Source organism: Phalacrocorax aristotelis, chromosome 5, assembly GCF_949628215.1.
Source record: "Phalacrocorax aristotelis chromosome 5, bGulAri2.1, whole genome shotgun sequence".
NCBI classification, from domain to species: Eukaryota; Metazoa; Chordata; class Aves; order Suliformes; family Phalacrocoracidae; genus Phalacrocorax; species Phalacrocorax aristotelis.
Genome location: NC_134280.1, coordinates 22,821,616 through 22,833,580, shown reverse-complemented (window position 1 = coordinate 22,833,580; position 11,965 = coordinate 22,821,616). Strand labels below are relative to the sequence as shown.

Genomic DNA, 11,965 nt, shown 5'->3' with positions numbered 1-11,965 from the left:
CTGGAGTGAGGGACACCTTGCCAACACTCTCCTAGCTTTAAGATGACGTGTAGTCTACTTGCAGCTTTCTTCTTCACACACAAAATAAGCTTCTTCTCAGGCAGCCACTGTTTGCACTAAACTAAGTTCATCAGGTGAAAAATAAATGCGGCATAGAAGTTACCCTTCTAGCTGCCAACACACAAGAAGGACACAAACCAATGAAATATTTAAAACACAGCACACTGTATTACACATATTTGTTTTTCATTTCAAGTTTATTAAAACTTTAGCAGTACAAATGATCCAGGTTTTAGATTATCAAAAGACCAAACTGAAATCCACATCTTAAAAAAGGCGTTCCCCAAAATGTCTCTAAAACTTTGAGACAATGGAAACATTAAGTCCACAAACTCATCCGTGCCTGTCGTCATCTGTTCCAGGGCTTGTTTCATGATCAGATTTTTTATCCTTACTAGGGGCATGATCTCTTTCCTGACTCTTTGCTTTCTGGTTTATTTCTTTTTCTGCTGAGGATCTGGTCTTTTCTTTTTCTTTACTGCTGCGTGAATAGGATTTTTTTGATTCTCTCTCTTTGCTACTTGGTCTCTTTTTTGAGTCTGGACTTCTATCCTGATCTCTACTTGACTTCTTATCTTTACTGGATTCAGGACTGCTACTTTCACGGCTTTTTGAACGCCTCTTCCTTTGGCTTTCAGTATCGTTCCTCTTATATGAGCTTCTACTTTCTCTGTTTGAATACCTCTCTCTGTTTCTGCTTTGACTCTCCTCTCTCTCTGAGCTCCTTGATTCTCTCCTCCTCCTATTTTCTCTTCCTCTATATTTATCTGGTGTACCTCTCCTTTCTCTGCTTCTTGATCTTCCTCTTCTTCTTGTTTCTCTATCTCTATTCCTTGAATAGTCTTTACTCCTACTGCGATCTCTGTCTCTGCTTCTTGATCTTCCTCTCCTACTCCTTTCTCGGCTTTTGCTTCGATCCCTCGTTCTACTGCTGGAACTATGTTTTCCTCTAGCATGCTCACGCTCTTTGCTTCTTGACTTATGCCTCTCCCTGTCCTTACTCTTCCTATGGTCTTGTTCATTACTTCTTGACCCTGCCCTTTTACTTCTCTCCTTGCTCCTACTTCTCTCTTTATCTCTCCCTCTAGAATCGTAGCGCTTCTCTTTTTCTCTGCCTTTCTCATGATCTCTCTCTTTGCTTCTTGATCTTATTCTCTTTTCATCATGTCTACTGTGCTTCGAGTCTCTTTCTTTACTTTTTGATTTCTCTCGGCTTTTACTATGGCTTCTAGATTTAGCTCTTTTCTTGGCCTTGCTTTTGTTATGTTTGTCATCTTTTTCTGAATTCCTTCTTGTCTCCCTGTCTTTACTGCTGGATTTGTGATCTTTTTTCTTCTCTTTTTCCCCTCTTCTGTTTGGACTTTCAGAAACTTGTCTGTGGTCTGATATTTTTCTCTCTTTTCCTCTTCCTGGGCTTTTTTGATTATCTTTCTTGTTTTCATTTATTTCACTCCTTGGAGAGAGAAAGATAGGATTTTAAAAAATATTTTTAATCCCCTCCACTCTGAAAAATTAAGTCAGAAGTGAGACAGCTTCACAACGGAAACTTAAAGCACATTAGGTCATCTATATTAATAACTATGTATTTACAGTAGTGTGATTAAAATCAGACACAGTTATGTAATGGAATAACCAAGTCAGTGCCTGGGTTTTTTTGGAAGTAACTGTAACTGAAAATCTAGGGTGACAAGTGTTATTTTTAATATATAAAAAATTTCAACACATATACTCTGGAAAGAAATAACCTTACTTGTCTCCTTTTATCCATCGTTCTCCACTAGACACTCGCATTCTTTGAGCTCTTTGCATTTCTTGCCTCCAATGTGGAGGAGTTTCACTGCGTCGGAATCGATCTCTTGACCTGGATCTGGAAGGTGTCCGATAACGCTTGAAGGGAAAAAGAGATAACCGAGCGTAAGTTTGAATTTCACATGCTGTGATAGCTAAGCAAGATTTTTATCCCTGGCAAGGTTTTTATTCTACATAGGACCTAACATGACACTTCACATGTATATACCAAGTATACATTACCTTTCAAGTTATTAATGTACTGAAAAATATTTGCTGTTCAGCTAATGCAGGAATACAAAATGCCTGATCAAATAACTATTTTTTAAGGTAATTTCTATTTCAGGATTTTTATATTCTGCTGACAGGTCTTCTCCTATTGTTTTTATTTAGCACAAATGTGACTCATTTTTCTGATGATTAAGATTCTTCTTAGCTTTGACAAGCAGCACGAAAACAATACTTCACACTTAAGATTTTTTACTAAAAATTTGAAGGATAGGGACATACGTCACTAAAAACATTTGCTACAAGGAGTACATAGCATATGGCTTCACAAAAAAGAACCAGTCTGTCAGATCCCCCTGCCAAAAAGGGGAGAAGTCTTCCCCACATTCCTGGCTCTTATGTCGTACTGGTTCTGGTGTTCACTAGAACCCTTTTTGAGCTAATTCCATTCACTACTTCACAGAAGTTACTACAGTAATGCAAAGAAGGCTTTTTTTGTTTTCTCTCCCCCCTCCTTCAAATGAACTCGGTATGAAAACAGGAAATTAATTTCATTTTCCTTGTTGTCTTCCTTCAAGCCTCGGTTCCCAAATCAACTATGATGCACCTTAAGTCCTGTTTGGTGGGTGGTTTTTGAGTGGTTTGTTTGTGAGGTTTTGTGTTGTTTTTTTTTTTAATCAACCATCCTAATGAAAATGGTTATTAACAACAGCAGTAAGACTGTCCTACCACCTTGGTTATTTTGGGGAACAAATTGTAAACATTTACCCTTGGTCCTCTTCCTTTTATTTTCCTTCCAGATCTGGTCACTAACAGCCTCCTCTGGTATGTTGACTGTGAATTCGATAGATTACTAAAAAGAATTTTTTAAAAAGTGATATTGTTTATAACATCAAAGAAAGAAGGAAAAAGAAAATAAAACCATTTTTAAAACCTGTTCAGAAGTTGAACTAAATGAAAACACACATTTAATCTTACTTTTTATTATCAGTGAGACAGTAACAACCACACAGTAAAAACTTCAGATTTTGTGACCACAAAATATTTTACAAGATTTCCACGTTTTCCTGTTTTTGAAAGAAGAGTAAATTATAGATTCAGATTGGTCAGTTCACAGAATCACAGAATGGTAGGGGTTGGAAGGGACCTCTGAAGATCATCTTGTCCAAACCCCCTGCCTGAGCAGGCACACCTAGAGCATGGGGACAAAGGAACGCGTCCAGGCAGGTTTTGAATGTCTCCAGGGAAGGGACTCCACAGCCTCCCTGGGCAGCCTGTGCCGCTGCTCTGGCACCCTCACAGGAAATAATTTTTTTCCTCATGTTTAGCTGGAACTTCCTGTGTTCCAACATGTGCCCGTTGCCCCTTGTCCTGTCACTGGGCACTAATGAAAAGAGCCTAGTCCCATCGTCCTGACACCCACCCTTTAGATATTTGTAGGTATTGATTAAATCCCCCCTCAGTCTCCTCTTCTCTAGGCTGAACAAACCCAAGTCTTTCAGCCTTTCAATAAATTCCAATAAATTCTAAATGAAATTGCAATGCATTTTACTTTCTCTTGAATAGGTCATTTTAAATGTTTCATTCACTAAAACAATTTTCAAAGACTAAGCTTTTGTTCTAGAACAAAGTCAACAGCTGCCGATAAACTGAAAAATCTATTTTTATATCCAGCAGTGCTCACAACATGGAACTGTTTAATAGGGAAAGGACTCTATTAACATTAAGAGTCCTAAAACAGTAATTTGACCATACCACTGTCAGCACATAGACTGACCCAAAACAGGTGTATTACCTTTCTCTTTCCTTCTCTCTGCTTTTCCTCTCTTTTTCTTTCTCATCTACTTTAGGAGGACTTTTCCTCATCAGGAACCGGTTTTCAGGTACAGGAGGAATTTCTTCAGGACGGACAGTAGATAATGGCTGTGCTTCAGGGTTTTCATCTTCACTTTCACTGGATGAGCTTTATTTTTGTATTAAAAAAATATTTATACTTAAAGTGAGTTATCTGAATGAGGGAAGACCTTTCAATCTATTTAAATAATTCAGAAATTCTTCTAATTCAATACACAATGATACCACAAGGCTCAGGAAACAGCTATTTCAGAAGCAACCCTTCCCCCGCTGTGGTATCTTTGCTCCAACATGTAAGACTGCAGATTTCTGACCAACATTTTTTATCTATGAATTCTAATGGGACAACACTGAACATACATTTACTCTCAGATACAGCTTTTTTAAAAAATTAATTTTCTTTTAAAAACACTATCAGGAGAGTCAAGTTCAGATTTTACACTACCATATATAACTGGCTACAAACTATTGTAATTCCAAGCAGTTGGTATAAGCAAACTGATGTGAAATGGGCTTAGTCCCACAGAAGCAACATGTAGGCAACATTGCCCTAAGTGAACATTACTTATATTTTACTGCTAGCTTAGAAAAACGTGACTTGCGCTGATGCAATTTGTATCTTACATTGAACTATAAGCAAAACAATTAGATTAAAAGTAAGAGTTTCAGAAGCAAGAGTGCCTTCTGAGTTTCATTACCGTCCAGCGAAACTGCAAGACTTTTGGCATATCAGACAGAAATAACATTGTTAATTATGTTCATTTATTGATTTTTTTGTTTAGTTTAGTTTTTGTTTAGTTTTGCTTTTATTCCTTACACTACATTTTCATAAGTCCCACTACATATAATTTAAATTGAATTGTACAGAAGTGAATTTAAGGAAATAAGCTATCACCACTCATTTCAAACCAAGCAGTATATTTTCAAGCCAAATATACCTAAGTCTGAGCCCATTCCTTTGCTCCTTTACAAGCTGCAACACATATGCATGTGGACACTGTCCTTTGCCATCATATCAGAAGAATTTAAGCTTGCATATGGAAACCAGTTGTCTCCGAAATGTCAAAATACCTACTTCACTAGCTACAGAATATTCTGTGGTTATAGGACAGGAAAATGGTACTTTATGGTGCACATGTATCAACACAAAACAAAAATATCAAAATTGACCTTTTCTTGCTTTTCTTTCTCTTTTTCTTTTCTTTCTTATGTTTCTTAGAATTTTTCTTGTGTTTCTTTTTTCGTTTTTTAGATTTCTCTTCTGAAGCACTCTCAGAATCCGATGATGAATCAGAAGATGATTCTGAATCACTTGAACTTTCCGAGTCACTGGATGGGGAAGACGACTTGTGTCTTTTCTTTTCTTCTTTCTTGGCTTTAAGTCAGAATAGCAAAGACACATTTTAATATCAAACACTTCTAAATGAATCTCAGAAAAAAGAAAATTGACTTATCTAGTATCTGCCTGAACTACTTATAATTGTGTCATGAGACTACTTCATCAAAATACTTAAGAACAAATTGACATTTTGGAGAAAACACTTTCTCCCAAGTACAATAAGGGATATGTCTAGAAATTACCATTTCTCATGTGGCTGCTGGAGCTGCAGATCAGCAATTTACTGGCAATCTGATATTAGTCTGACAGCAAATAATCCAAGAACACACACACCTTTTTATGCCCTTTAACTCATCTGAGACCTACTTAGACTATTAAAAATTATGTAAGTATTATCTAAGAATCACGCTAATTTGAAAAAAAAAAAACCAAACACAAAAGGTCACTAAAGGAAGTCTAGCCCTCTGAGTTATGACACTTCAGGTCCACCAGTTACATAGTATGGATACTCTTCAAATGCGTTTGAAATAGGTATCAGGCTATTGTCCAGAAAATTAAAAGCTCTATTAAGAAAATCCAGAAGAGCACATTGGTTACCTTTGGACTGCTGTAGTTGACTTGTCTAATTAGCATCAAATATTTTACTTCGCCATTGCAAATTGCAAAGATAGCCCATCACTCACTATACAACATACTACAGCCACAGACAGAAGAAACTGAACCTTCACCATTAAACAGAAGAAAAAAAATACCAAAAACAAATACTGATGTCCTAACAGCCTGTTTCCTCATCACAGCAAACAATCCATATTTTAGGAGAACACCCGTTAAGACCTTAGAAGAGGCTTCAGATCAGAGACAGAAATGAATTTTAAAATTGCGTATGAATCCCAGCTGAAAGTATTAGCCTATTTTGCAAAGCTTTTAATAGCTTTCTCTATCCAAAGAATTAATGGTTTACAGAGATATTATCTGACCTACATCAACATATAAGCAGTTTAAATGCAACCTTCCACCCCCTGCTCTTCTTCCGCCCAAAACAGGTAAGGGAAAACATTAGGCACCAAAGACAGGATTATGACTATACAGCCTGTCTGCATATCAAAACTATTTCATGCAGAGAACACAATGTTTTCACATAGCAGAAAACAAAGATGTCTCCCTAGATAGGCTGAATTTTTCTTTTCTATTAAAGACAGAAGTTCAACTGTTTAGTCTAGCCAAGCATTTCTTCTATTGGCTTCCACTTGTGCCCAACAAGACGATGCAATCTGTACTTAGCTACTGTGTATCAGTCATTGTTATAAAATAATTAAAGCAAGTAATTAGAGAAACTCTTGTAAAACAAAAAGAAAAGCTAAAAATCTGTTATGATAACTTTCCTATTAGATGATCTTTGTCCTTGCTCTACAGAAAGAAAGTCCTCTTGGGTATTACAACTACTCAAGTGTCAGAAGAGAAAAGATGTCAAGAACTTCAAGAATTACAGGTTATTAACCAGGTTTTTACTTATGAACAGCCTTGATTTTGTACGTATGCACGGGAAGAAAAATTCCACTTCAGAATTCCCTGCTAGCAATCTCTGATCATATAGCACACTTACAGTGCCCAGAAAAAAAGTTAGTGTGGCAGCAGTACCAAATACTAAGAAGTATCTATTAAGAGTAATTCAACTTCTAGTGTGCAGTTATTTGGAAAATGAATTCTTTTAATTCTATCTAAACAGATTAGAGATCTGACGGCAGAAAAAAAAGGTGATACTGATGTAGAGAACTTGAGGCAGAGGAAACCCTTCTATGAAGAGTAGATCTGGTAATTGCTCTTCTGAAAACACAATTGGCTATTTAAGGGAACAGTATCAATTTTTGGAATTATCAGATGTGGCAGGTAGGGAGTGAAATAAAGAGGAATAAACAAAACCAACGCACCCCCCCCCCCCATAAAAAAACAACCAAAAAAGTCCAACCAAAAAGCCCAGAACTGTTTATGCTGCAAAGACGGAATATCTGTCAAGAGGTTTTGGATATAATTTCTGATGACATCTAACTATCTCTGTCCAGCAGCAAGTGCTATTTTGAATAATGACACAACCTGGTGCTGGCCAATTACAGCTCACAACAACAAATGAAACCAATCCTGCAGCATGAAGGTCAGCCAGAAAGAAACAAGACTTCTATTTACAATCCAACTGTTCCAGCTCATTAACTTCAGGATCAGGTTTCAACTTACGATCACATCTGAAACAGATACAGCACTTCCTACTCCATTCACTGTGACCTATAGTATTTGCCAGATTTCATGAATTACATTATCACGCTGCATGGCACAGCCAAGCACTCTGCATCTCAGCTTGTATGGACTGTAGCAAGTCTTACATTACCAGACTTCTCGACTTCAAATGAAGAAATGACCTGGCCAGAAAGTAGTCGGGCTCAGGCACAAAACAGATGACCTCAGCTTGTAATTCACAGCAGTGACACTCAAATAGTTACCTCATATCAAGTCCAATAACCTGTGCTGGACTACAGCAGTCTCCAAGGAGAGCTTGCCTTTACTTCAGGACATTTAGAATCACAGAATCATTAAGGTTGGAAAAGACCTCTAGGGTCATCAAGTCCAACTGTCAACCCAACACAACCATGTCTCCTAAACCATGCCCTGAAGTGCCACGTCTACATGTTTTTTGAACACCTCCAGGGATGATGACTCCGCCACCTCTCTGGGCAGCCTGTTCTAATGCCTGACCACTCTTTCAGTGAATAAATTTTTCCGAATATATGATCTAAACCTCCCCTGACACAGCTTGAAGCCGGTTCCTCTTGTTCTATTGCCAGTAACTTCGGAGAAGAGACCAACACCCAGCACTACAACCTCCTTTCAGGTAGTTGTAGAGAGCGATAAGGTCTCCCCTTAGCATCCTCTTCTCCAGACTAAACCACCCCAGTTCCCTCAACCTCTCCTCATAAGACCTGCTCTCCAGACCCTTCACCAGCTTTGTTGCCCTTCTCTGGACACATTCTCCCCAGTAATTTTTTCCAGTGTGTAGTAACCCTGCTGTCCAGAGTATCAGGTCTTTTTTTCTATTTTGCATGCATCTTGCTTCAATTATTTGCATGTGTTCCTCTTATGACTTTCATTGCTTGATTAAGGACCCACTGTTTCTTACAACAGAAATTATACACAGTAATCAAGTCCTCAGAGATATGCATTAGGGAACACTATCATACTCGGTTCTTTTTGATCAGATGAGATTGTTACTGTGAGGAGTTCTGTATCACAAATGCCTCTAGACATATGTTTTTGTAGACAAGCAACCTACCACACAACAGCTGAGGAAAGGGGAAAGAAAAAAAAAAAAAAAGAAAGAAAAAAGCCATCTCCAGCTTCACTTTGAACAGTTTCTGATAAAGCCAAAACAGTTTATACTGAGTGGCCAGTTCACAAGGGGGGTATAAACAAAATAATCTGGAACAGAAAAGTCTGAAACAACTGTTCATAGCAACCAGCTTGTGGAAAGGGGGCTAACAACAATGTGTAACAAGGCTGCAGAAGAAATGAGTACTCTAGGGGTTGAATGGGTAGGACAAGAGGAAAGCGAGGATACATGAATCAGAAGTCCAGGTAAGATGTGACTAACCAGAATCACCATTTGCTAAGACTCCTCTTATTCCATACATATTTCATGATTCTTCAGTGTGTAAATTTGTATCAGTGCTTGATCATGCATACTGATACTTTTTTTTTTTAAAAGAAATTGTACTGACAGAAAGACCTAATTACAATATTATTCTTTGATGAATTTTGAAGGCAGCCATAATCTGCCTTAACTGCAGAAAGCACACTTTACAAGCAGTGATTCTACAGGGACATGTATAACATCAACAAAAACCATGAATCAAGCCTAGCACTGGTCTGTGCAGAGTCCCCTAGAAATAAATTTTTCATGAGATATCTTCATTAGAGGCTCCTGTTAAAAACTGCCCAATGCACAAAGTCATTTATTTTTTAATTGTTTTTGAGTCAGAATGTCAGTGTCTTACATTCTTGAAAACATCTCAGATATAGCTTTGATTAATCAAAGTCATGATCTCAAACAATGCAGCTAGGCTTGCTTGACTAGACCCCCTTCTGCAAAACTTTGTCAATTGGTATCAAACTCCCATTTGCCTTTAAGAAAATTAATATTATGTTACTTGTTCCACAGTTGTTCTTGAGGGTTTTATTAGTTTAGCTAGCCCATAATGACCTTTCTAAATACTGGCTTAACGCTTAGCTTTCTTCTCCCCTCCCCCAGCTTTCAGGATTTTCCCTGGAACTTCAAGATTTCCTGAAAATAATATTAACCAAGATTATTCTTTTATAATTTAGCTTCTCTCATGCATTTTCACTAACTCCTCTGACTTTAAGGAATAAAAAGAAAAGAAAAGGAAAAGATGACAAACATTCCACTTTTCTAGGTGATCATCCTCTCAAATCCAAGGTGAAAGCTTCTGATCTAGGCCTCTGTAATACTGTAATTGTGTTCGCTGTATCATTCAATTCACATAGCATCCAGTAAGTTAGCTCAGTCAAGTCGTCATCCACTCATCCCTAAATAAATCCAGTTCTTCTATACAAAGAGATAGATTTGCTTCCTTCATAAAGCACTTCATCTGGATACTCATCATGATACCCAAAAATCCAATTGCCTTTCCTCAACTTTAACCTAAGAGAAAAACATTCATACCAAGCACCTACCTTCTACTGTGATTCCTTCTGCTACTGCCCTCTTGGCTTCCCTGCTAAACCCAAGAAGTATCAGTTCTATTTTCATTCCATAAAGATTTGTCTAATTCCTTCCTTCGTGCCACATACCAGACAAGCTCATACAATGAATATCGTTTAAGCCTCCCTTGCTATCATAATGTAACCTCCCACAGAAATTTGCCATTATACTTCCCTCACTAGCAACCTGCTTATTCCTTTGCCATAACAGCAAATTCTTAGCAGCAGTCTCCTCTGGTAACTGCCTCATATCACAGTATCAGTGCCCTTTTGCCTCCCACAGTAACGTGCTACAAACAGTTCCACTGTTAGATGACTCTCTGTTGATGATCTTCCATGACACTGCTCACCTCCCAGAAACTGCTCCTCCTATCTGGATTCCCTGGCCTCTTCCATATACTGACAGGTCCAGGGGCCTCTCTTGCTCCATTTGTCAGCTTTGGACTGCAGCTTGGAAAATTTCCTTCTGCTGATGTGATGACAAACTTCCTCCTATCTCCACTGCCTCAGGTCAGCACAGCTTATCAGTGGCTCCATGTTGTGCATTTAGCAAACAGTTCCAGCCACACTACCATCTCTCACTGTAGCAGCAGATTTCCCTTTGCAGGTCCTATGTACAGCCATTCCCTTTCAATAGCAGGATTCTCCACTCCACCAGGATCTCCGTCATGGTCTGTCAGGGAGCACCATCATGAAGATGGCTCTGCAGTAGAGCCCACTTCTCCCCACACTCAGCTCTGCCCTTCACCTGCCTGATCCTGGTGCATAAGGCCTTTCATTCTCCAAACACTCCAGGTGCCCGCCATTATCTAGTACTGTGCCTTATAGTCAGCTGAGTGGGCTATCCCATCGCCCTGGCACAAATTTTCCTCCATGGCGCACCAGACCAGCTACAGGAAGCAGTGTCTCCTGGATCCCAGCAGTACTGAGCCAAAGAGGTGCAAGGACACAAGACAAATGGGTAAGACCAGACAGTCAGATCTTTCCAGAAGCCTGTTCTCTTTTAGGAAAAGTTAAAGGAAAAAATATTTTTTATTTATTTTATTCACTCTTTTGATGACACGTACTTTAAAGCCCTGCCTAATGGCTTTAAGTCATCAGACTGCTCAGTGCCAAAACTTTAATTCAATTTCAGGTGTTCAAGGGTGGTCTTAAAATGAAGTGTGGCAAACCAAGGACAACATATATACAGACCAGGTACCTCACCTGCTAGCTTCACCCATTCTACATTCTGCATTATTTTATTTTCTAATCTTCACCACCCATATCTTCTAACAGATACCATGCTCCTGAGTACTGTCCAGAAAAATAAAATTATGTCCTAACACACATGGTGACTTATGAGTTAATCTAAGAAGTTCTAGAACCTTAGAGAAGTCAGGAGCCATAAGATAATTCTGCTTGAATTTTGAGGTACTGAAGAGATCACTTCAGACTCCAAAGTCATTCTGCTAGACATCACAACAGGTAAACACAGAACTGCATCAAAAAGGAGGAAGGAAAACTAAGAAGCTCAAGCTTGAATGCCTGTATTTTCCTTAGGCCAAAGAATAATTTTTCTTGTCTTGTGCTTCAATATCCTTGGTGCCACCCTTCACAATATGTACCGGCAGAAGGTGCTACAAATGAAAAAGCTGATGATCCCTATCATAGTTCCTACCAAACATGCATCCTAGGTTTCCTCTAATGAGATTCTCCAGAGTGACAGCAACATCTTAGATTTAGCCTTATTTTGTAAGAGAAGCAGAATCCAATCTCCAATACCCTGTTCAGCAGGACATCCCTTCCAGAAAGAAAGGCAAGTTCTGTCATACTCCTGTTTAAGAATACAGTCCATAGTAACTTAAAAAGGATATCTGCTAAAGGGCAATTCCAGGCTTTTCTACTCTAAGTGCCTGTTCTGAAGGTTTACCTGAAAGAAACTTGAAATAA

General features: G+C 38.5%; 1 protein-coding gene across 3 annotated transcripts in view; it reads right to left on the bottom strand.

Annotated features, from left to right (window-relative positions):
• Nucleotides 1-238: 238 nt before the first annotated feature.
• PPIG (peptidylprolyl isomerase G) overlaps nt 239-11,965 on the bottom strand; it is a 27,305-nt gene continuing 15,578 nt past the window's right edge. For all 3 annotated transcript variants that reach the window (XM_075093399.1, XM_075093401.1, XM_075093400.1), the window contains 5 exons: nt 5,101-5,305; nt 3,872-4,039; nt 2,845-2,929; nt 1,811-1,947; nt 239-1,513 (listed from right to left, as the gene is read on the bottom strand). In XM_075093399.1, the coding sequence (XP_074949500.1) occupies nt 394-1,513; nt 1,811-1,947; nt 2,845-2,929; nt 3,872-4,039; nt 5,101-5,305 (1,715 nt within the window). In that variant the 3' untranslated portion in view covers nt 239-393. The remainder of the gene's footprint in view (nt 1,514-1,810; nt 1,948-2,844; nt 2,930-3,871; nt 4,040-5,100; nt 5,306-11,965) is intronic.